At 46.7% G+C, this 25,382-nt stretch overlaps 1 protein-coding gene across 4 annotated transcripts in view; it reads right to left on the reverse strand.

Annotated features, from left to right (window-relative positions):
• TCF7L1 (transcription factor 7 like 1) overlaps window positions 1–10,549 on the reverse strand; it is a 158,749-nt gene extending 148,200 nt beyond the window's left edge. For all 4 annotated transcript variants that reach the window (XM_086700717.1, XM_086700716.1, XM_086700715.1 and 1 more), the window contains exons 1-3: window positions 10,292–10,549; window positions 10,145–10,208; window positions 9,802–9,929 (exon numbers count right to left, since the gene is read on the reverse strand). In XM_086700717.1, the coding sequence (XP_086556843.1) occupies window positions 9,802–9,929; window positions 10,145–10,208; window positions 10,292–10,534 (435 nt within the window). In that variant the 5' untranslated portion in view covers window positions 10,535–10,549. The remainder of the gene's footprint in view (window positions 1–9,801; window positions 9,930–10,144; window positions 10,209–10,291) is intronic.
• Between the last annotated feature and the right edge of the window lie 14,833 nt (window positions 10,550–25,382).

Here is a 25,382-nt window from a genome sequence, read left to right on the forward strand (position 1 = left end):
CCTCCCCAGCTTCTATCAACCATACTCAGAAGCCCTTCTAATTAATCTTTCCACCATGCTATTGTTTTCAAAAAGAAACCACCTAAAGATAATTTGGGAAGTGAAAGAAAAAGCACTGAATTACCTGAATCCTGATGTCAAACCATCTTACACACACACACACACACACACACACACACACACACACACACACAGAAAGGGGAGTAAGGAGGAGACTAATACATTCTCTGCAATTCTTAAAATAATTCTGTGTAAATGTTTAGTTATTTATTTCTTTAATACTCAACTTACTGTAATAGTTATAAATGACTGGGACTGATTTTTAACTTAGCTTTAAAAAGGCAACCAATTTATAGAGTATTTTATAAAATAAATAACAGGGAAATAATATTTGCATGCTCGGTTCACCAGAGTTCGGTTTATTAACCAAACTATGTTGTAATCCAAGTGGCAGGGGGTAGCAAGCACGTTTATGCCTCCCCCTTCTTCCACACCAAAGACACACTGTGTAATCTTCCAACCCTCGCCCACTTCAACAAGGAAAAACTGTCCCAAGTTCAAAACAGTTCCAATGTTAGTAGATAACCACTTTTTTCTCCCAAAGAGGGTAATGAGTGGTGGTAAAGCTCTGGGGGCCACCCATTAAAGGTTATTTAAGTCTTCCGGAGCACAGTCGTGATAGAACAACTCAAACCCCAGCCACTCACTCACACACGGTCTATTTGGGAAGGCACATTCCCAGGTCTGGTTCATAAAGTCGGAACAAATGTGCCACCCTCCACCCCAACTGGTAACTCACATCAGGATTTCTGAACTGCGAAACAAAGGTCAGCTGTCCTCCCAAGAGGAGGAGTTAGTTACATCAGGCCTGTGGGTAAAGTCACAAGGGTGGAACGGGGAACACCTAGACTTTAAACTCACAACTAAGTTCAAATCTTTGCACCGGTCGATTATCAGTAGCATGACCTTGAACACGATACTTGACCTCTACTAATCTGCCTGCACAGCAGCAAAATAGGAATAAGTATCTATTTCATAGCAGGTCAGAAGCTATGAGAAATATTAAGGTTTTAGCAGCTACTGCCAAGCGCTTTCCAAATGGGGTGGAGCTCTTAACGCCCCTCAGGAAGAGCAAATGAGAGCACCCACTTTACCATACGTTTGCCAGCATTTAAAAATCTCATTAAGACAAAATCTCTGGTAATTTGGCGGGCCAAAAAACCAAAAGAAAATAAAACAAAAAAGATTCTTTTCTTTTCTAGCATCGTTTGACTACCTGGGAGGTTGAACACAGTTTCACACATGTGGTGGTCATTTGTAGTTTCTTCTTTTGGGAATTCTTTGTTTATATTTATTTCATGGTTACCTTCCACAATTATGGTGAACACTTGGCGCCTTGTTCCTCTTGAATGAGACAGAGTTCTAAAATGCTATAGTTCTGGGGTGTATGGGTGGCTCAGTTGGTTAAGCGTCCGACTCCTGATTTTGGCTCAGAGCATGATCCCAGGGTCATGAGATTGAGCCCCATGCTGGGCTCTGTGCTGAGTGTGGAGCCTGCTTGGGATTTCTCTCTCCCTCTGCCCCTCTCCCCTGCTCACACACACACTCTCTCTTTCACTCTCAAAATAAATAAATAAACATTAAAAAAAAAAAAGCCAACTTCAAAATGCTATAGCACAGTTTGAAAGCATGAATGTGAGTTCATTTCCTGTCCTGAGGACTCCAGATAACTAAAGTTAGCACCCCTTATCACTTCCACAAAAGGTCCTGAAAAGGGCCATGTCTAGGAAGACATTTGTAGGATTTTATTTTCAAACTCTGAAATGTATTTCTAAACAAACTGTTCATCTTCCCATGAAAATCTGTAGGCTACATACATAATGAAAAGAAAAGATTTAAGATTCTGAAATTTATTTTAGAACCTTAAAGGTACCTGTCAACTGAGCTAACAACTCAGAGCATTCTAACAACTTATGAGTCTAAGAAAGAAACTGTACAGCATCCCAGAGCTGTTCACTAAGTAGCACATGTGGTAGAGAGGAAAAGGCAAGCCCCCTTTACTTCCCTGTGTTCCCTTCATCCCCGAATGCCGAGGGTTGGGAAATTGCATTTATATCACTGTCCCTTAAATCCAATCCAGTTTGGGAGAAAACAATAAAACATGGAACATATAATGGGGCACCTGGGTGGCTCAGTCGGTTAAGTGTCTGACTCTTGACTTCGGCTCAGGTCATGATCTCATCTCGATTCGTGAGATCGAGCCCCACGTTGGGCTCTGCACTGACAGTGCGGAGCCTGCTTGGGATGCTCTCTTTCCCTCTCTCTCTGCCCCTCTCCCTCTCTCTCTCTCAAAAATAAATAAACATTAAAAAATAATAATAAACATGTGAGACATTTAAAAACCTCCTAAAATACATGATCAGATTAGCCAATTGGGGGCAGTTTTCTATAAGCTTTTAAGCAGTCAGTCCTTTTCCAGCCCCAATTATTTATCATACCTCAGTATCTGCTCCTGACAGCAAAGGAGTTGTATTTTGATTCCACCTTTATCATCCTTCAAAATCAGCCAGCCCCAGACATTAAAAAGAGGAAACACTTACCAGGTGGGTCCTATCTTCCAATCAATGCCCAAAGGTTCATCATTTAACATGTAGCTAGAAGGTTCCCAACATTTTTGGTTTTATAGTGGGGTGAAGAGGAAGGGCCCGTACTGACGACGTGTCCAAGACCCCCGCTCCAGCCACCCTGCCCTGATTTGAGAACACAAAGCCATCCAACCATCCAAGGCACTGCCCCTCAATTTCGGCCAGCTCCACCTCTGCACATGCATCCCCATCTTCAACTCTTGGGCAAGTCTGTAAAACTGGAAGGACATCTACTGCTGAGCGTCCTCCATCCATGAAAGAAGACTGCCTTCTTCCCAGTTCCATTCTCATTTCCCTTCCCCCTCGTCTTCTCCATTCATCTTCCACCCTAGCCTACTGCCCTACAAACAGGCTCCCACGCCAGCATCCCAAACACACCCTCCACAAGGCCCACGGCTCTTCCCTTCCCTCTACTTGCCATAGCCAAACATCTTAAATGGGTTGTCCAGGTGACAGTAGACAGGAAATGTGTAAGGTACACAGGGGTAGAGAGGGAAGTCTGGTCTGGGTTTCCGGCTAAGTGAGGGATGGGCCACTACCTGGGACCAGTCCACAACACAGCACCTGGGCACCCAACTGGGAAGTGCTGAGCTAGTACCTCTGCCTCCCCGGCTTCATCACTCCCGTTGCCTGAACTGCTGGTCTCAGTGGTCACCAATAGCTTCCTGTTGCTAAATTCCCAAAGCTTCTCTTCATTCCACCGTCTTCTTGTCTCCCCTCTCTGTGGCATCTGACAGTGAGGACCAGCTTCCTTAACGTCACAGGACCTGGTCGCTCCTCTTACCTTGGCAAAAGCTCCTTTCCATCCTGCCTCAGGGACTTCTTTCTCTGCTCGGAGCAGCCTGTCCCTTCTTCTCTGGCTCCCTTGCATCATCCCGAGGCTGCAGTTTTAACTATCCACGCATCACCTGCTCACACCCCAGGTGTCTCCAATGAAACTTAGCAGTTCCTCCAAATGAAAGACCCTCGCAGCCTGTGAGTTCTGCTGTTGCCAAAATAGTCAATGAGCATCCGTTCCGCGTGGGGGGTGGGGGAGGCAAAGATGGCACACCAGGGTCCCACATGGAAGAAGTCATTCCCTCGGAGGCACCGAGGCTCAGACATCAAGAGTTAAGTGTGACATCAGCCACTTTCTGCCACCGGTTACTTCCCCTCCCCGAATAAATTCAAGTCACCATTCCAGTCTCTCCCATCTTACCCTTCCTCTCCATCCAGTTACTCTTGGGAGACTTTTCACATCACCCCAGACTCCTGTGAGTCTCCTAACCCTTGTAGCTCCTTTCAGATCTTCTCCCTCCAATCACTATAGTCTAGGCAAACGTACTAGCCACATCACTTCCCAGTGTAATTTTCTATGGTTCTCAGCCACTTCCGGAGTAAGCCCAGATTCTTTCATGACATTCAAGGCATCCCATGCCCTGGCCCCTCATCATGCAGCCAAATGGAGTAACTTGTATTACCCCAGACAGCCCTGAACTTTTTGCCTTTGCTCTCCCAGTGCTGCCTTCCACCTCATGATTGGGGTGAAGGAAGACTTAACACTTCTCACTCCTGCATGTTTAAAATTTTTTTATAATTAACAAGAATTACATTGAATTAAAGAATGACTGGGGTGCTGGGTGGCTCAGTCGGTTAAGTGTCCGACTTCGGCTCAGGTCATGATCTCGCAGCTCATGGGTTCGAGCCCCGTGTTGGGATCTGTGCTGACAGCTCAGAGCCTGGAGCCTGCTTTGGATTCTATGTCTCCCTCTCTCTCTGCATCCCTGTCATCTGTTCACGCTCTGTCTCTCTCCCTCTCTCAAAAATAAATAAACATTAAAAAAAAATAAAATAAAGAATGACTGAGTTTCAGGGACTAGTTGTTTGTTTGTTTTTAAAGATTTTATTTTTTAAGTAATCTCTACACCCAGTGTGGGACTTGAACTCACAACCCCAAGATAAGGAGTCACATGCTTTACCAACTCAGCTAACCAGGCACCTCAGGGACTAGTTTCAAACAATTTCTTCTCCCTAAGTTCCTTGATCATGCTAGCCCAAAACAACTTTTCTTCAAGAAGCTTATTTTTTTTTTTGATGTTTATTTACTTTTTGAGAGAGAGACAGACAGACAGACAGAGAGCATTAAGCGGGAGAGGGGCAGAGAGAGAGGGAAGCACAGAATCTGAAGCAGGCTCCAGGCTTGGAGCTGTCAGCACAGAGCCCGATGCGGGGCTCGAACTCACAGACTGTGAGATCATGACCTGAGCTGAAGTCAGACACTCAACCGACTGAGCCACCCAGGTGCCCCAACACTACTTCAATTTTTAAGCCCTTTAGGGCAAAGCTGGATCTACTTCATCATATCTCCCATATCCTTGAGCCACTGCCATGATAGGTCCTCAGTAAATATCAGATGAAATTGAAGAATTATGAATGAATCTTAAGAATGCCAATCTAAATTTCCCCAGTTTGGCAAGTAAAGTTGACTCTAAATTGGAATGACTATATTGGACACCTGGGTGACTCAGTTGGTTAAGCATCCAATTCTTGGTTTCGGCTCAGGTCATGATCTCACAGTTCGTGGGTTCATGGGTTCAAGCCCTGTGTCGGGCTCTGCGCTGACAGCATGGAGCCTGCTTGGGATTCTCTCTCCCTCCTTCTCTCTCCGCCCTACCCTGACTCGCATGTGCACACACGCTCCCTCTCTTTCTTGCTCTCAAATACATAAATGAAACATTTTTAAAAAATAAATAAATTGGAATATAAGTAGGATATCTGCATTATATATATTTGGATTATTGCATCTTCCAGTGAGTCCATCATTATGTCATTTTTTAGGTCACAATTTTGTAACTTTGCACATCACTATAAAGGCAGGAACACTATGTTAAAGGTTACTTTTTGTTAGTGTACCAACCTACTTTCTCCTCAAGAATCCCAAGAAGTGAGATCGATGAAGAATGAGACCAGCCTATAACTTTCCAACAGTAAAGCAAGTCAGGTAACCCTGCCAGATCCACCTACTCAAAGAAAAAAGACTGACAGGACTGACAGGGTTCAAGTCCCCTCCACCGAACTGCTCCTCATTTGTCCCAGCAATCCAAGTGCCAAAAGTTCCGCCACACAGGCAGGGCCCTTGCAAAAGCTCATTCCATGTAAAAAAAACCCTCATTAAACCCTGAGTTATATTTAGAAAAACATGGAACAGAAGTTATATTTAGATGAAATGGCTTTAAAGAATTTTACCAAAAGCAGCATGTTTATACTGATCTTCCAGAAGAAAAAGATTTACTTATCAGCTTTTACACACAGCTTCTAAAGACAGACAACTTCTCTATCTGTACACATAGATTTCTGCTTGGGTTCCTTCATGTCGGGCAGAAAACAAGAGCATCCAGGATACTTGCAAGACCTCCCATGGGAAGCGACAGGATAGGAAGGACTGAAAAACATGCACACGTTTGGAGAACAGAACAACTTCATACAGAAGCCTGAGTCGAGATGGTCTCCAAGAAAGGTGCCAGCAATGCGATGCTTGAGCTGCATGACAGTGCTTCTTAAATTAATGAACTGGAACCCCAAGCCATAGACTCCCTTGATAACTCTACCCAGAAGTGTTCTTTTCCAAAATGCCATTAGCACACGTCGCGGTCAAACTACCCTCTACCATTTCATAGCTAAGTCACCGAACCACATTCAACATTTTCTTTTTGGCTCTTATTAGTCTTACACTATTTTTTTTTTTAACTCTTTAACATTTATTTATTTTTGAGAGAGAGAGGGAGACACAGAATCTGAAGCAGGCTCCAGGCTCTGAGCTGTCAGCACAGAGCCCGACGCAGGGCTCGAACCCACGAACCAAGAGGTCATGACCTGAGCTGAAGTCGAATGCTTAACCCAGTGAGCCACCCAGGCGCCCCAGTCTTACACTATTTTTGACATCCACTTTCCTCTGTGTTGGCTTACATTTTCCTAACAAAAAAACTAGTCAACAGCACCAAGGTGGTTTAGTAAACTTGTGAAGCCTTTTCATGAATGAATGTGTCATTTCAGGGTGGCTTTTGGAGGGAGTGAAAGACGGTTTGTGGCAGTTATTCATCTCTTCATAGGCCACAGGGTCCCCAGGGCTCCAGAGGAGAATGAATCATGGCTTGGAGGCTTGGCACACACCCCAGGCTAAGGGGACCTCTTCTCTAAAGAGCCTCAGGAAGAGGCCACTTCCCAGCCTCCCAGCCAAACCAGAGTGGAGGGCAAAGGTAACGCATGGGGAAGACAAGTCCCAACTGCGGGACTGGCCAGCCCCCAGTCATCCCAGCAGGAATTATGCCAGTGCATGAGGGTGCGGCAGCCCTCTTGCTTGCTATTCCTAGGGCCAATTAACACCCTGAAAACCTCCAGCCAACCCCTACTTTTGCTTGTGGCTTGGTATTTCCAGAAAGTGTGAGAACAGCACAGAACTGAAGTCACCCAGTTTTGTACTACTTAGAGGTTTTAGAGTAGCAACGCCTAAGGTTGTGAAATCTAGTAGTAAAACAAAAAAAGACCCAGGATGCCAAAAGGGAGAGCAGATCATATATTCCAGGCACCCCTCTGCGTCCAGCTTCAGTTACCTCCCTCTCCCCTCTTCTACCCCTTATCTATGTACATTCATTTTACCAGGCTTGGACCCCAAAAGAGGACCACTTGGTCTGCACCTATAGTTTGCCTACCGTGAAAATCACATTAATTACGTTCATATAATCATCCACAGGAAAAGCATCATCTTGACCCTATAGTCCAGACAATCAAGTGCTTAAGTGTTTCCTCACTTGCTTTCTGAAAAGCCCATGATGTTCAAGGATAGGGTCAAAATTAGCAGGTTCTATTGAGCTCAGCTAACTGCAGGAAACTCCCCCAGTATATCAATAAACTATTGAACCAGGCAGGCCTAACACAATTAAAGGCACAGAAGGGGCACAGAAACTACAGGGAGATTGAACTTACTTCTATACGGGAAGTTCACCAGGGAGACCAGATTATATAGGAGAGTGGGACAGGATACACTAAGATCGTTAGGAAAGGTCGACAACAGGGACTTGAGTGTCCCTGGAGGCTTAAAAGAAGGATGGTGACATGGGCCAGGGCAGTGAACAGCTGCAGGAATGAGCAGGGACAGTCAGACATGCAGAGGAGAAGGTTGGCTTCTCCAAGGAGGGCTCCAAAATTCCCACGCAGGCCTGGATTTGGTAATCAGGAATGCCCGGGACCAGCAAGAAATCAGCCTGTGGAAGTTCTGAGGCAAAAGAACATGTAAGATGGAAGAAGGAAAGAAGGGCAGTAGAAGATGGTGGAAAGACGGGAACCGACACAAACAGAAAACCAGTCCCCCTGAGGCTTTGGGGTGGGGGTGGGGGGAGCAACAGATGAAGACAGGCAGTTGTCAGGGTTCTCCTTCAAAGAGGCAGAGTCAAAGCACCCCAAAGAGAAACGGGTAGGTGGAAGGAACAGCCTGCTTGAGGGAAAAACTGGTCATATTTGGGACACTTCTGGTGACTTGATCTGCACCAGGACCTGGATCAGTGCTGACTCACAGCCGTTAATGCCTCCCAGACTCCTCTCTCTAGACATCTAATGGTAAATGGAAAAATGGGGCTTTGTTACAGGAACCCTAGCAAACCTGAGCTTCCAAAACCCTTTTAGAACTCAGCTACATCGGTGCACAAGGAAGAGAATCAGTGAACACCTAAACAAAGTCGCTGCAGCTTGTTTTGCTCAACTTTTTACTTTACCCACTTTCAATATGAATGAGAAAAGGCACCAGTCAGACGCCCATATCCAGCTTATATTCAGGACTTCCCGGGGTGCTCCAAAGAAGGGACAAAGCTGCGGGGCTTTCCCGGCTAGAAAGATGAAGGTGTGTGGTCCCACGCCCCTCTCCCCAGGTCAGAGCCCCCCACCTCCACTCTCACATCCCTTCCGGCCAGGAGAGCGCCTCCACTCTCCATCGACCCTGTACCATGACAGTAGGGAGCGCCCATTCAGTACAGAGCGTTTCTCAGGCGGCCCTTTAATTACGACCATTATTTAAGGACAGCTTAAGCATAAAGTGAGTTTGTCAGGCCTGCTCCTGAGGCGCCAACACCTCCCGCCCCCGAAAAAAGAACGAACTGGCGTGCACTGGCAAGCAAAGAGAACCACTACGGTGCTCGTGGGACCCAAGGGACGGCGGCGCGCAAGAGTCCGACAACAGTCACAGTCTCAGTAGGTAGGTGCTCACCGAAGATCTGCTATCGGACCTAGCACCTGAGCAGCTGGCCCTGGGGTGGGGTGAGGTGGCGGCGGCTCGGGGGACACAAAGGCCTTGCCTGCCCAGGGCTGCTCCCCTCGCGACGCGGGGGGCGCGAGTTTAGGGCCAGGGAGGGGGCGATGGAATCCGCCCTCATTTGCACGTCGTCTGGGGCCCGGTCAATTTGCTTAATCACGGCTCTAAATGCCAGCGCGCAGCACACAATGCGCGCCCATTAACAGGTTTAAAGTGTCGCAGCGCTCGCTTTAAATGAGAAAAGCCGGCAACAAAGGGGGAAAAAGCCAAGTTCCTCAACTTGAAGAATGCCTCGGGTCACCCTCGAAATCATCTAGGCGAGTTTAAAATCCCAAGCTCCACAGAACAGTTGAGGCCCCCGCTCGACGGCTGGGGGTAGGGAGGGGGGTGTGAATAATCCGCCACGAATACTGGGTTTCTTAGGAACGAACTCGCAGCAGCCCAGTGAAACTGGAGTCGGGGGCAACGTCGCCAAGCCAGCTCCCCCAGCCCACTGCCCAACTGCCAGGGAAAGCTGACGGATTTCCAGGAAGGAAAGCGAGACACCCCCCCCCACCCCCGTCCAAAAGCGGGCACAAATCCAAGTTCTCCTTTACTACCAGCAAAGAATTTGGGAGGCCAGGGAAGACCCCCAGAAATGGACCCCAAAGCCTCTTCCCCAGTAGAAGGGTAAATTTTAAAGGAACTTTACTTTCCTGCAAGCACTGGCCAGCGCAGCCTAACGCTCGGCAGCCACAGAATAGTTCAACTCCGCAAACTCGTTCTGCCCAGGATCCTCCCGAGACGGCCCCATCCCCCACCCCGTCGCCGAGCCCGGGGGCGCATCCCGCCGGCCCGGCCCCCCACCCGCCCCGGCGCGGCCCGACCCTCACTCACCGTGCGCGCTCCTCCCGGGGACAGGGGTCCGTTGGAGAGGTACGGACTGCTCAAGTCCGGGATCATCAGGAACGGGTACCCAGGGTACGGGGGGCCCTTAAAGAACGCGCCGTCCTGGGGCCTTCTCACTGCGGGTGAGACCGAGGCGGGGGTGAGGCCCGGGCCGCCGGGACAGCGTAGCAGCAGGGGACCCGGGGAGGGGACCGCGCTCCAGGACGGCTGTGGCCGCGGGGGACGGAGAGCAGGGGCACGGCCACGGGGCGAGGGGAACCGTGGGCGGCCTGAGCGGAGGCGCTGGGCGCAGCGGGGCCCGCGCGTGGGGGCTGCCCAGACCCGCACGTACCTTCGGCGAAATAGTCCCGCGGCTTCTGGAAGGCGTCCCGGGCGGGCTGCGGGCGCCTCTCCGCCTGCGGAGGAGACACAAAGGCGAGGGCGGGTGAGCGGGCGCGGGGCCGGGGTCCCCCGGGGTCGGCCCCGGGAGCCTCCTTACCTCCGAGTCCGAGCTGCTGCTCTGGTTCTCCGACTCGTTGACCAGGGACGACTTGACCTCGTCCAGGTCCCGCTGCGCCGAGGCACTGTCGCTGCTCGGCTCCTGCTCCTCGCCCCCCTCGTCTTGGAAGGGGATCAGCTCGTCGTTCGCCCCGAGGTCGTCCCCTCCGCCGGCCGCCCCGGCGCCCGAGCCGCCGCCGCCGCCGCCGCCTCCCCCGCCGCCGCCGCCGCCGAGCTGGGGCATGGTGGGGCCGCGGGCCGGGGCCGCCGCTCTCCGAGCCCCTCGCCGCCCGCGCCCGGCCCGGCCCGGCCCGGCGCCCGCCCCTCCCTCCCTCCCGCTCGCCTGCCCGCTTGGCTCGCCGCCGCGGCGGCCGCAGCAACAAAGTTTGACAGGGCGTGGCCCCGCGGGAAGCGGGCCGGCGCGGCCGGGCCGGGGCGGGGGCGGCTCGGCTCGGGCCCCTCCGGCAGCGCCCAGCCCAGGGCTCCCCAACTCGCCGCCGCCGCCTGCTCCGCCGGGGCGTCCCAGCGCCTGGCCCACCGGGGAGGGGCGAGCGGCGAAGGAAGGAGGGATCGCCGGGCTGGGCAGGGGGGCCGGAGGGAGGAGCCCCGGCTGCAAGCTGACACCCGCGCGCCTCGCGGAACCCAGAGAGCTCCGGCGCGCACACACTCACTCGCATTCACACTCGCACACCGCTCACTCACACCTTCCGGGGGCTGCGCCTCCCCGCCGCGCACACCCCCGCGCCCCCAGCCTCGTCCTGGCCCCCTCCCTTGCGCCTCGCCACGCACCCCCGGCGGTCCTTCCCCACCCTCCGGCCCACCCCTCCCGCCCCCTAAGCATCCCCTAACTTTCTTCCAAAGAACCCCCACAACTCCTCACCGCTTCCACACACCCCTCCCACCGCATCGGCGGGCTGGCGGGCGGCACTGCCCCCTGCGGGAAAGCTTCGGACACACAGACTGGCCGCGGACACTCGCTGCCTGGAGTTCCTCGGAGCACTGGACCCCGCCAGCCTGCTCGCCCTCGCCAGATGCGTGGGGCAGAGGATCGGGCCTATTTATGGCATCCCGGAATACGCCGGGTGGCCTTCTGCTCCTGCTCCCGTGGGGTTCCAACGCGCCCCCTCCCTAGCCCGGGTTTTTGACCTTGTTCAGGTGCCTAACGTCACCGGCCACTAAAATCCCATAGATCACCTGCGCCCCATAGTTCCCGACCGGGTCCTTCCTTAAGCGAACAACAGTCTTGGTTTCAGAAAGGGTTCGGATTTGGTTCGTTGCGAAGGAAAATTGTGTGCTGGTGATCTCTGGAGTCGTTCACAAAGCTGCCTCGGTAGCCAAGGAGCATATAAAAAAAAAATACCCAACCAGTCTCATGCTTACTTAAAGAAATGCCTCTTGTAATTACATTAAGCTAGCATCCCTCTCCAACCAGTTCCGGAAAGTTTTAAAAAGTAGATCCCGTGTCATCTACAGTAGGAACTGTTGGTGGTGAGAGCATCCATTTTAAGACCAGACTGAAAGGCAGTATGGGAATAAAACTGTTTTCAAAACTGCCAGGGGAGTTTTCTACAGCGATTCCTCCCCAAAGGGATAAAGTCACAGATACAAGGAAGTGCAAAGCAGCGGGGAGGTTGGCAAGGTGAGTTCTGGGTCTTACAGCGAGTGCCCGGCCCCTGCAGCAGAGCAACCAGCCCAACAGAATGAGGCCCCTGCGCATATGGATCCTACACTGATTTTTGGAGAAACATTAAATGAAAGTCAGTGTATATGGCACTCATTCATTTTTGTCTTTTAAAAATTGCATACATGTGTTTGTTCCTGCGCAGAAAAAAGTCTGAGAAGATGCGCAAGTTATCAAAAAATACATCCGAGAAAGTGGAGAGGAGAGGAGCCTGTCTTGTTCTGCTTTCTACATATTTTGTTGTTTGTAGCAACCAGAGATGCCTTATCTCCTGTTTACACAATTAATACATGAATGCAGTCTCAAAGCTTCTTCAAACAATATCCATGGATCTCCAGTAGTATCTTGAGTAAAAGCAAAAGTACCTCTTTCTGGCTTGCCACACCTCCCTCCTGTTAAGCACTGTTACTTGTTAGGTGTATCCTTCTAGACATTTTTCCTGGGCATGTGTAAACACATACACAAATATTCAAATTTATTTTCACACATATAGAATTGTACTGTTCACATTATTGTGTGCTATTTCAATTTTATAAGTTTTTTAAATGGGTGACGGGTATTTTGTTGTTGTTGTTGTTTATTTTTTGAGAGAGAGAGAGCACAAGTGTGAGCAGGGAGGGGCAGAGGGAGAGTGAGAGAATCCCAAGAGGCACTTAGCACAGAGCCCCATGTGGGGCTCCAACTCATGAACTCATGAAAGACCATGACCTGAGCCGAAATCAAGAGTCTGAAACTCAACTGACTGAGCCACCCAGGCACCCCTATATGTTTTTAAAACAAAGTTTTTCATGTGGTCCGTAAAACATATTAGTTTGCCATGGTTGCTGTAACAAAGCACCACAAACTTGGTGGCTTAAAACACCAGAAATGCATTATCTCACTGTGTGGAGACAGGAAGTCCAAAATGAGTTTCACTAAATCAAAATCAAGGTGTTAGCAGGGCCGAATTCCCTCCTGAGGCTCTAGAGAGAATATATTCCTTGCTTCTTCCAGCTTCTGGTAGCTGCCAGCATTCTGTCACATCCCATCACTCCACCTTCAGCCTCTGTGGTCACATTGCCTCCTCCTTTGTCTGTCAAATCTCTCTCTGCTTCCTTCTTATAAGGAAGGACACTTGTGATGTCATTTAGGGCCCACCCAGATAATCTTGGATAATCTCCCCACTAGAGATCCTTAACTTAATCACATCTGCAAGACCCCTTTTCCTTATAAGGTAACATTCACAGGTTCCAGGGATTAGTACTTGGACATATCTTTGGGAGTGAGCCATTATCAGCCAGCCACACCTATCAACCTTGAAGAAATGCAAACTGAAACAGCAAGAGATACCATTTTTCATCTCCTAGATTGCCAAAGGCAGAAAACAATAACACCCAGCACTGGGCCCTGTGCTGTAAAACATACAGCTGCTGGGCATGGTTGTGTCACATTTCTGAAGGGAAGTTTGGCAATAGCTATTAAAAACCTTTAAATGTGTGCACTCATCTATACACTTCTAGGATTTTATACTAAGAAAATAACCAGGCGCACAAGTAAACCTACGGAAATGTGTTCATCATAGTAAAAAGCTGGAAACAATCTCATTGTTCCCAGATAGGGAATTGTTACATAAAATCATGATGCATTCATCCAATGGAATGTTATGACATTGTGAAAATGCTTGTCAATGTGGAAAGAGGCTCGTGATAGTGAAAGTAGCAGATTAAAATTAATGTATATAGACTTCTGCTTTCCATTCTAATGGAATACTAAGGTCAAATTGACTTTTCCATCAAGAACCACTATAGGGGCCCCTGGGTGGTTCAGTTGGTTAAGCATCCAACTCTCGATCTTGGCTCAGGTCATGATCTCACAGCTTGTGAGATTGAGCCCCACGTCAGGCTCTGCGTGCTGTCCGTGTGGAGCCTGCTTGGGATTCTCCCTCTCTCTCTCTCTCTCTCTCTGCCCTTCCCCCACTCATGGTCTCTCCCTCTCATTCTTTCTCAAATAAATACATAAACTTAAAAAAAAAAAAAAACAAGAACCATTATAAATGTTGGATAAAATGCTAAAATAAAACGACAACAACAAAACCCAGCTGATTTGAAGGCATCAGAGTCAATCAAATCAGCCAGGACTTAAGGAGTCAAAGAGAAGGAAAGTTCACTGAAGGGAGTTTATATTTACTACTGTTTTATCCTCTTGGGGCGTTTGGTGACTAACAACATCAGGCAAAGAGGCCTAACAAAAAGCAACTGTTCAAAGCAGGCAGACTACAGCCTCCTGACTGTTTTCATAAGTCCTGTGAGCTAAGAATATTTTGGGTTTTTTTTTTTTTTTTACATTTTCAAATGGTTCCCAAATAAATCAAAGAAGGAAAATAGTTTGTGATATGAAAATTATATCAGATTCAAATCTCAGTGTTGATAAATCAGGTTTTAATGGAACAGAGATAGCCATGCTAAGTTTACACGGTGCCTTCACTGCTTTCGCACTATCATGTCAGAGTTTAGTGCTTGCAACAAAGACTGTTTGTGGTGTTCTCGTTGCTTTATGCCACTACTCTCTACAGGGGTAGGGATGAAACGTTTCAGATGCCATGTGTATCACTCAAATTTACAAAGCTTGTGAGGAAACAAGGTGTTTATAGCCTGTAGTATTTATTATATTATTCACCAGCAAGTAGTTTGCAGAAAATATTTACTTTTTTGTTTTGGATTCCTTTTACAAGCCATTAACTACCTGATGAAATTTTTTCCCGGGTTGTATTTTTTGGTTTACTATTTCTGAAGGAATGAATATTCCTTCCAGGTGGTCCAAAAGTTTCCTGGCATGCACCACCAAGCTTAATATAGAAGTATACATTTGAAGGGCTGTTCACATTGCTACGGTAGGTTCCTGGTGTATCTGCTGTGGTCATAATGAATTTTCCCAGCTATGCCATTTAGTCTTTTCGTAAATACGGAGTTAAGTCATTTTTATGGATGAGTTAAGATTTGAGCAAGAGGACACAGCCTACTCAAGTCAATGAGTTGAAGAATTTTCCCATCTATAAAAATCCCACTGAATCATCCCAATAAATGATTATTAAGCATTCTTTGGACTTAAAAAATAAAGTTGTGCAAGGAACCCATCTTTCCTGCGTTCTTAAGGTGGAGAACAGGCAAAATCCAAAGTCATGAGGATTTGGGCTTGCATTTGGGCTCTGATAATTACTATGTGATTCTAGCAAGGTCAAGTTAATGTCCTGAAGCCTTGGTTTCCTCATCTATGAAATAGGGAAACAACCACGGGTTGTCCTGTCTGCTCCTGATTATACAGCCAAATCAGTTGTCAAGGACACCTTTGGCCCAGTTTCCAATTGGGGAAATATGAAATATGAAGTATAGAGGAGATGACAATTTATCAGCATAAGTCTTATTATTTAGTATTTTCCTCTAATAAGTTCACTTTCCTTTCACGGTTTACTGTGGACTTTCCAGCTTCTGATCATTTTGTGTTATCGTTCTCAGCAAAATTACATAAGTGATATTTTCTTTTTCTCTCTGATTTTGAAAAAGGAGGTGGCACTCTAGTCCTTTCCTCTAACAGCAGCTTAAAACATATTCCAGTGTTGAGGCACCTGGCTGGCTCAGTCGGTGGAGCGTGGGACTCTTAATATCGGGATTGTGAGTTTGAGCCTCACATTGGGTGCAGAGATTACTTAAAAATCTTAAAGAAAGAAAGAAAGAAAGGAAGGAAGGAAGGAAGGAAGGAAGGAAGGAAGGAAGGAAGGAAAGGAAAGGAAAGGAAGGAAGGAAGAATTCCAGTATCTCAAAGTGGGGCATACCCAGTTTTGATAAAGGGAACTAATTTTTGCTACCAGAGCCCTATGATCAACCAAATTCTGGTATAAACTTGCCAATCCCAATTCCTATCATTTTGGGGGGTTATTTATTTATTTATTTATTTATCATTTTTAAGTAGGCTCCAACACAGGGCTTGAACTCATGACCTTGAGATCAAGTGTTGCACGCTCTCCCGACTAAGCCAGCCAGGCACCCCATCTTTTGGGTATTTATTTATTTATTTTTATTTTTATTTTTGAGAGAGAGAGAGAGACAGAGAGGGGGACAGAGGATCTGAAGTGGACTATGTGCTGACAGTCGCAAGCCTGATGTGGAGTTCACACTCACAAACCGTGAAATCATCACCCGAGCCAAAGCTGGATGCTCAACCAACTGAGCCACCCAGGAGCCCCTCTTTTGGGTTTTTAAATAGTATTAATCTACTATCACTTTTCCAAATTATGAAAGGAATATTGGTTCCCTCCACCCCCAACAATTTGAAGCAATATGCACCAAGCAGTAAGCAGTGCTATTTTCTGGAGATAAATTAATAGGGAATGGGTCTATTACCTTCTACATTGTCTGTGTGTAGGTATGTGTGTTTGTGTGTATACATGTATTAGGTTCATGCAAATATATATTGAAAAAAATTGTGCTTTTTTTAATAGAAAATGGACAATTCATAAAATGTTGAAAAAATAGTAAAAAGATAAAAGGAGACAAAAGCATGTTGCAGAATTGATGTGGGCAAGACACATTTGCCATGGCTGGCACTTTACAGCGGTTTCCACCTCCCCCATTGCTGGCTCTGTACGGTGGCTGGTGCTGCTGACCTGCAGCCCTGCTCCCCAGGGGAGCTCTACCAGGCCGCAACTACCAGTGCACCAATGAGCACGTGCCATGATTCTGCTTCATTGACTCCTGATTCAAGGTCCAAAGTGAGGATGTGCGCTTGCCAAAGTCTGGGTCATATATCCTGTATCACAGCTGTAAGGAAGAGTGGAAAGTGAGTGCTAGAAGAACGGTTTTAGGTCAGGCTCTCAGGAAACAGATTCTGAGAAGATTTGTGTGCAAGTTTCTGGGGACGGGAACGACATCTGCAAGTGAGGGAACCAGGCTGGGTTGAGTTCCATAGAAAAGCTGAACTGTAAAGCAGTTGCAACAGAAGACTCCCTCGATCCCACAGGGAGTTCTGGAGCTGGAATATTCCTTTAGATTTGCCCCAGATTGAGGCAAGGAGCCAGACCCTTGTTCTCTTACACTGTCTACTCATTGAATATGGGCTGCCGTGAGAGTGGGGGCAAAGTCTTGCGCAAGGCCACTCCCCTTTGCCCAGAGCTATTTCTAGGGAAAGATTCAGCCATGAGCCATTGGTAGCCAATACTGGTGGCCGAGGAGATGAGTGTCTGAGTCCTAAAGGGGGAATTCTGTGTGGCACACCACAGCATCCACTATAGTCTGTCCCTTGCACCATCTGGATCTGCTTCCTTTCTGTAGTCAGTTCGCTTCATCTGGGAACAGCTCTAGGTTTCTGAATGATCTCATTTCCTGGGAGAACTTTTAAAAGGTTAGCAAGATCATCTACAGCCCTTGCTTCAGCTCGACTCATTCCACAATCTCCCTCCTTACAACACATTCTAGTCTGAAATTTCTCTTACCTGCAATCTAGATGGCTCACCCGATGGATGGCCCAGATCCTGCATACTGGAATAGTCTGAGCCCATAGTCACCATACTTTCTTAGAATACAGCTACTTCCTTTATCCATTTACCATAAATGTTGACGAGGGAGCAGCAAGAGAATTTTCAGTGAATCTCTTGGGTGAAAATGCATTCTTTCCTACCTGGATTGAGTACGGCCTCTCTCCTTCTGATGATCACAATTAGTTAGTTAACCCCATGACAGTATGGCTATGTCTTTCCTTTCTTGCTAGTCTCTTGTCACAAGGAACCCAAAGTGACTGGGCAGTAGCGATAGGGAACATTTACTCTGTCCCCTAGAGGAAGCATTCTTCTCTAGGAACCAGGAGCTCCAGAACTTAAAATAGAGGGAATACGGGGCTACAATTTTCCAAGTAGGTCAGTGGAAGTAATGGAAAGCGGGTCCACTCTGACTCTTATTCCTTGGTTTCCTGACTCACGTGGTCTGTCTGTTGTGGACACAATACCATATAATGGTCATTGATGTAAGATGTATATTGCATCCTGGAGGATAATGTCCCGTTCTTATTGAGTATCATCTCTAAGCTGGTACTTCAGCTACACCTTCAAAAGGCTATTCCATCATTTTATCAGTCCAGAGGCTTCTGAGTGGTATGGTATGCGATAGGATCAGCAGATGCCATCATCATGTAGCCACTGCCATATCCTCCTTGCTGTAAATTGGATCTCTTGGGTCAGAAGTGATGTTATGCAGAATTAATTCCCTACTGGTAGATTACTCCATAAGTCCTCAGTTAGGGCGTTTTACTGCAGGCAGAAAAGCAAGACTATGTCTATGACATGTATTAATTCCTGTCAAGAGGAAGCAACACACCTTTCAGAGGGACCCGATAATCAGCTTGGCACCCAGTGGCTGATTGGTTTCCTTGAGGGATGGTGCTATATCGGGGCCCCAGCATTGGCTTCTGCTGCTGGCAGGTTAGGCATTGCATAGCAGTGGTAGCTAGACCAGCTTTGGTGGTTTGGAGCTCCTGCTTCGGGCCCATTCATAGTCTCCAAACCTGCCACAATGACTCTTCCATTCCTGAGCCGATTGGGTCAACACTGGAGTAGATGATAACAGGTTGGCTGTCGTCCACTGCCTGAGTCATTCTGTCTGTTTGGTTGTCTGGTGGCTTTTCTGGGGGTGGATGCTCTTGTGTGGTCATCGAAATGCAGTACAAAAATATTCACATATTTGGCCACTTCCTTAGGTCCATCAATATGAAGCACTGGCAAACTTAAAGACCACAGACCAAATCCACCCACTGTCTGTTTATAAATAAAGTTTTATGGGAACAAAGCCATGATCATTTATTTACTTGTTGTTGTTTATGGCTGCTTTTGCACTACAACAGCAGAGTTGAGTAGTTGCAATAGCAACTCTATGGCCTGGAAATCAAAAGTAGTTGCTCTGAACCTTTACATAAAATTTTCACAGACTACTGATCTACTCTCTCCTTTCCAAGACCCTGTCCCCAATTTCCTTTCAGGTTCTTGGTCAATGAAGCCATTTGCCACTGCCTTCAACTCTGTATATTTTCACCTTTGGCTACTTCTCTTTCTACACAGAGTAGGTGACCAGATGTATCACCCAAAGTTCTCACCATTGGTAGGAACTCCCCCCCCCAATACTTTTTCAGAGTCACTCCTGGGTGAGACAGTACTGTACCAGCAGTCCACTTTTGGCTTATACCCACATAGCAAGGCAGTTCACCCAAGAATCAGCCTTAACCTTTTGCTTCTATCTTGAGCTTGTAGTCTCAGGAAGAGGCATCGGTGCATCAGAGGAGGGTGACACAGGGCTCTAAGTGCTTGGGTAGCTTACTTTGGCCTCTGGCCCAACTTGATAGGCACTACTTAAATTTTATGATGAGTTGCTGCCAGGCTCACTCAAACTTATAACTTGGTAGGTCTGAGAGAAACCGGGTCATGACAGGCAGTTCTGGCCACGTGGTCACTCGATGTCCCATAGTCAGATTTTTCATCTCCGTCATGGTCCGGGAGCATTAGGAGCTGTTTTATAGTCTTGGATTTGCCATGCACTCCTCACAGGTCTTTTCTCACCGTAGGAACCTCCATTATCACAGTCTCCTGGATTACATGGTCCAATGGCAGGGTTGCTTGCAATGTCATGGGAGTCAGTTGTAGACTTTTCTTGTCCTGGGCCCCACCCAGTGTTGTCAGCCTTCCAAGTGATCCAATAAATAGGTCAGAGCAGTTCTCCCCATTATGAAACATTCTATCTCCAAAACCCAAAATGGCTATCAAAGTGTTGTGCTTCCTTATCAGTGGATCTTTAAACACTTTACTAATGTGGTGGGGCCAGAATCTCCCAAGGATTTAACCTCACTTCTCTGGTGAGCATGACTTGCTATTTCTTCCTCACAGGGTCCACTTAACACTATGCACTATTATAGTGGACCAAGGTGATGCTCTTCGGGATGTTGAGATAGTCCAGATCTATTGGAACTATGTTATCATGGAGTGCCGTGCTGAATTTAAAATATGTCCACACATTTGGTAGAGCATGTGACTCTTGATCTCAGGGTTATAAGTTGGGGCCCCAAGCTGGGTGTAGAGATTATTTAAAAATAAAATCTTGGGGCATCTGGGTAGCTTAGTTGGTTAAGCATCTGACTCTTGATTTCAGCTCAGGTCATGATCCTACAGTTTGTGAAGGCCTGTGTCGGGCTCTGCACTGTCAGTGAGGAGCCCGCTTGGCATTCTCTCTCTCTCTCTCTCTCTCTCTCTCTCTGTCCCTCCTCTGCTTGCACTCATGCTCTCTCTCTCCCTCAAGGATAAATATACATTAAAAAAAAAATAAAAAATCTTAGTGGTGCCTGAGTGGCTCAGTCAGTTAAGCATCCAACTTCTACTCAGGTTCATGAGTTCAAGCCCCATGTTGGACTCTGTGCTGACAGCTCGCAGCCTGGAGCCTGCTTCAGAGCCTGGAGCCTGCCTCTGTGTCTTCCTCTCTTTCTCTGTCCCTCCCCCCCCAGCAAAAATAAACATTAAAAAAAAAAAGAAAAATTAAAAAAATAAAAACTCTTAGAAAAAATATGTCCACAAATTCTTTCACATTCCTTGCTTCAGGAGGCGGAGCCTAATGTCTCTTTTTTGTTCTGAGGGAAGTTAGCTGCCATGTTGTGAGAACACTTAAGCAACCACAAGCCCATGTGATGAGGAACTGAGGCTTCCAGCCAATATCCATGTGAATGAATCATCTTGAAAGTGAATCCTCCAGCCCCAGTTAAGCCTCCAAATGACTGCAGAACTTATAGATACCCTGATTACACTCACATGAAAGATTCTGAGCCAAGACCACTCAGCTAATTTCCTCCTGCCCTCCTGACTCATAGAAAACTGTGAGAAAATAAATATTGTCTGTTCCAGGGCTTCTGGGACACGGTGCCATGAGATGTTTCTCCCTAGTTATACGTGTACAATCCTGAAGTGTGAGGAATCTTCATCAATAGGGGCAATAGCCAGTGGACAAAAGCTCCTCCAGGCTTCTCAGATGGTCCCACAGAATCAAGCACTAGTTACGTATTGTGGTGGCCAGTTCATCAATGCATCCTTGTACTCTCTCTTTTTCTTCGTTTCTCTCTCTCTCACTTAAAAAAAATTTTTTTAATGTTTATTTATTTTTGAGAGGGAGAGTGCGAGAGTACGAGTGAGGGAGGGGCAGAGAGAGGGACACACAGAATCTGAAGCAGGCTCGAGACTCCGAGCTGTCAGCACAGAGCCCGGTGCAGGGCTCCAACCCACGAGCCATGAGCTCATGACCTGAGCCGAAGCCAGACGCTTAACCTACTGAGCCACCCAGGTGCCCCTCTCACTTTTTTAAATTTAAGTAAGCTCTACGCCCAACGTGGGGCTTGGACTCATGACCCTGAGATCAAGAGTCACATGCTTTACCAACAAAGCTAGCCAGGTGTCCCTCCCTATTTCTGTCTTCTTCACTCTTGTTCTCTGGAATCACCTTCCCCAAAGGCGATCTTTTGTCTGCTTCCAGGAAGACCTACAAGATAATGGAAAAAAGGCACTTGACACAATTCAAACCTGGTTTTTATATATTTAACTGCCCAAAAGTTAGCATCTTATCTTACTTAATATAGAAATACTGAAGTCAGGAACAGTGCTGCTAGTGTCTCCACTATGATTTAACATGATTTTGGAAGTATCAGCCAAAACATACACAAGAGAAAGCATTTTAGACAAGAAATACAATAATTGGAAAAGAAGAGAGAAAGGATCTCCGTTTGGCAGCACACCTGGCAGTCTGCAGATGTCTTTTGCTTTGATAGTATTTGGATGGGACAGACCCAGGGATTCCCCTTCTACCCGCCTAGGAACACCCCCCAATATCCTCTCCATTCCCATCTCCAGACCATCTCCTCGTCCATCCCCTTGCCTCCCAGACCAGCTAACACCATTTTTTGTGCTTAGCCACTTGTCACCAACCAACTTGAGCTCCCAAATTCGAATTATTCCACCTACATGGAGGCCATCGTCAACCACCTGGACGACCTGCACCTGCATCGTCAACCCCTGTCTCTCCTGGGCTTCTATTTTGAGCATGAGGTTGTGGCTCTGGAGGGTGTGGCTCTCTTCTAGACCTGCAGAAGCCACCCCAAGATGAGTGGGGCTAAGCCCTGGACACCATAGAAAACACTGTGCCCTGGGGCACCCCAGTGGCTCTGTCCATTAAGCATCAGACTCTTAGTTTTGGCTCAGATCATGATCTCACAGTTGGTGAGTTCGAGTCCTGCATCAGGCTCTTCACTGTCGGTGCAGTGAGAACTCCTTCTCTCTCTGGCCCTCCGCAGCTTGTGTTCTCTCTCTCTCTCAAAATAACTAGATTAAACAAAAAGGGAGGAGGAGGAGAAAACACCGTGCCCCTGGAGAAAAACCCAAACCAGGGCCTTTGACAACCGCAAGCTTGGGGTTCTGCCCACGCAGACCCCCACATCTGAGACTTTCTGGAGAACCACTTCCTAGATGAGGAGGGGAAACTCATCAAGATGATGGCAACCACCTGACTCACCTCTGCAGGCTGGTCAGCCACTAGGCTGGACAAGGATCTCTTCAAAAGGCTCACTCCCCGGGGCACCTGGGTAGCTCGGTTAAGCGATCAGGTCATGATCTCACAGTTCGTGAGTTCGAGCCCCGCGTTGGGCTCTGTGCTGACAGCTCAGTGCCTGGAGCCTTCTTCAGATTCTGTGTCTCCCTCTCTGTGCCCCTCCCCGCCTTATACTCTGTCTCTCTCTCTCTCAAAAATAAATAAGCGTTAAAAAATAAAGGTTCATCCCTCAAGTAAGACTAACAGTGTGCATACTCTGGCAGACTTTGAAGTGGTTCCTCCGGCACTCCCCTGTTGTCTGGGCTTCTGCCTGACCTTTCCCTTGCAGCCACCAAGAGGCTTTCAACCACCTTGGAGCCCCCACCCAAGTCATGCACCAAGCGGAAACAATAAGGCTTTTCGCAGCAAAAACACAAAACAAAACAAACAACAAACAAACAAAAAAGCAAAAACCTATCTCTGTTTGCAGATAATATAATTATTCAGGTGGAACATCCAAAAGAGTTGAAAGGAAAATAATCATAACAATAAGAAAATTATTTAAGAAAATTTAGTAAAGTAACATGATATAAAATCAACATTAGAAATCGACAACCTTCATATACACAAACACTAAACAATTAGAAAATATAATGAAAGAGAAGATTCATTTAAAATAGCAAAGGGGTGCCTGGCTGGCTCAGTTGGTAGAGCATGTGATTCTTGATCTCCTGGGTGGTGAGGTCAAGCCCCATGCTGGGCACAGAGTGTACTTAAAAAAAAATTTTTTTTTTTAAACCTTGAAAAACAAAGTAGCAAGGGGAGCCTGGGTGGCTCAGTTGGTTAAGCATCTAACTCTTAATTTCAGCTCAGGTCATGATCTCATGGCTCATGAGCTCCAGCCCCAAATTGGGCTCTCTACTGACAGTGTGGAGCCTGCCTGGGATTCTCTCTCTCCCTCTCTCTGCCCCTCCCCAACTCGTGCTTACGCACACTCTCTCTCTCTCTCAAAGTGAATAAACATTTAAACAAATAAAAATAGGGGCGCCTGGGTGGCTCAGTCGGTTAAGCCTCTGACTTCGGCTCAGGTCATGATCTCGCAGTTCGTGAGTTCGAGCCCCGCATTGGGCTCTGTACTGACAGCTCAGAGCCTGGAGCCTGTTTCGGATTCTGTGTCTCCTTCTCTCTCTCTCTGACCCTCCCCCGTTCATGCTCTGTCTCTCTCTGTCTCAAAAATAAATAAGCGTTAAAAAAAAATTTTAAACAAATAAAAATAAAGTAGCAAAAATAAAATAAAATATCTCGCGCAGACCTAAAAGAAATGTCCAAATGCTATATTGGTGGAAACTACAAAACATACATAAAAGATACAAAAGTGGACTTGAACAAATGGAAAGATGTACCATGCTCTTGAATAGAAGGGCTTACTATCATAAAGATGTCAATTCTCTCTAATGTATGTGATGCATTAATCATGATTTCAATGGAAATTACCATCGGGTTTTGCTTTTTCGTTTTCATAGAACCAAACAAGTTTATAATATAAATATGTTATAGGAGAATAAACAAGGAATAGAAACATGGAGAGGCTAGCCTCCAAGAAATTAGAACATTAAAGTCTGTATGACTAAGACAGTATAGAAGTGACACGTGAACAGACAGAAGGACAGATGGATGGAATTGAATAGAAAATCCAGAAATAGGGACGCCAGGCTGGCTCAGTAAGTGGAGCATGTGACTCTCCCTCTTGGGGTCGTGAGTTCAAGCCCCACATTGGGCATGGAGCCTACTTAAAAAAAGAGAGAAAGAGAGAGAGAAAAAATCCAGAAATAGACCTAAGTGCAAAAGGAAATTTGGCATGCAACAAAGGATGTATCTCAAATCAGTGGGGGAAAAGACAAACTTTTAAATAAATGGTGTTGAGACAACTGTGTACCCATATGGAAACACACTGGACAACTCCCAGTTGAGACAACCGTGTACCCATATGGAAAAAGATAACATGAGATCCATTATTCTCATGCATTGGGATAAATAATAAATGAGTAGGAGATCTAAATGTGAAACATGGGGACACGTGGGTGGCTCAGTGGGTTAGTGTCAATCATGATCTCACAGTTCGTGAGTTCGAGCCCCACATTGGGCTCGCTGCTGTCACTGCAGAGTCTACTTCAGATCCTCTGTCCCCCTCTCTCTCTTACCCCCCTCTCAAAAATAAATCAACATTTAAGAAATAAACAAATAAATATGAAAAATGAAAACGTATAAATACTAGAAAGAAACTGGAGTGCATTTCCTTATAACTTGGGAGTGGGGGAAACAATAATTTGATAAATCAGAAGAAACAGAAGAAAAGGTTAATAAACTTTACTATGTAGATGTAAATATGCTTTTGCAGGGAGAAAGAGAGAGAACGTAAATTTTCAAAAGGCAAATTGATGAACTGGGAAAAAGTATTTATAAGTTATATCACAAAGGGCTAATGCTCTTAATGTATGATATGAAGTATTCCTGATTTTTAAAATGAGATCAATATATGAACATAGATAGGAAAAGAAATGCAAATGGCAAAGATGCTCAAACTTTTTTATAATAAAGGAAGTGCATATTAAAATTACTCTGAAATAACATTTCTTTCCTATCAGATTGGCAAAAATCCAAAAGTTTGACAACATACTCTGATGGTGAGATGTGGGGAGTTGGGCTCTCTTATATGTTTCTCATGGAATGCAGAGTGATACAATCTTTATGGAAGGCAATTTGGCAATATCTAGCAAAATTAACTATGCATTTATCCTTTGATTTAGCAATCCTACTTCTAGGAAATCTATCCCAAAGAC

Source organism: Puma concolor, chromosome A3, assembly GCF_028749965.1.
Source record: "Puma concolor isolate L17-30 chromosome A3, mPumCon1.1.hap2, whole genome shotgun sequence".
In the NCBI taxonomy this organism is placed as follows: Eukaryota; Metazoa; Chordata; class Mammalia; order Carnivora; family Felidae; genus Puma; species Puma concolor.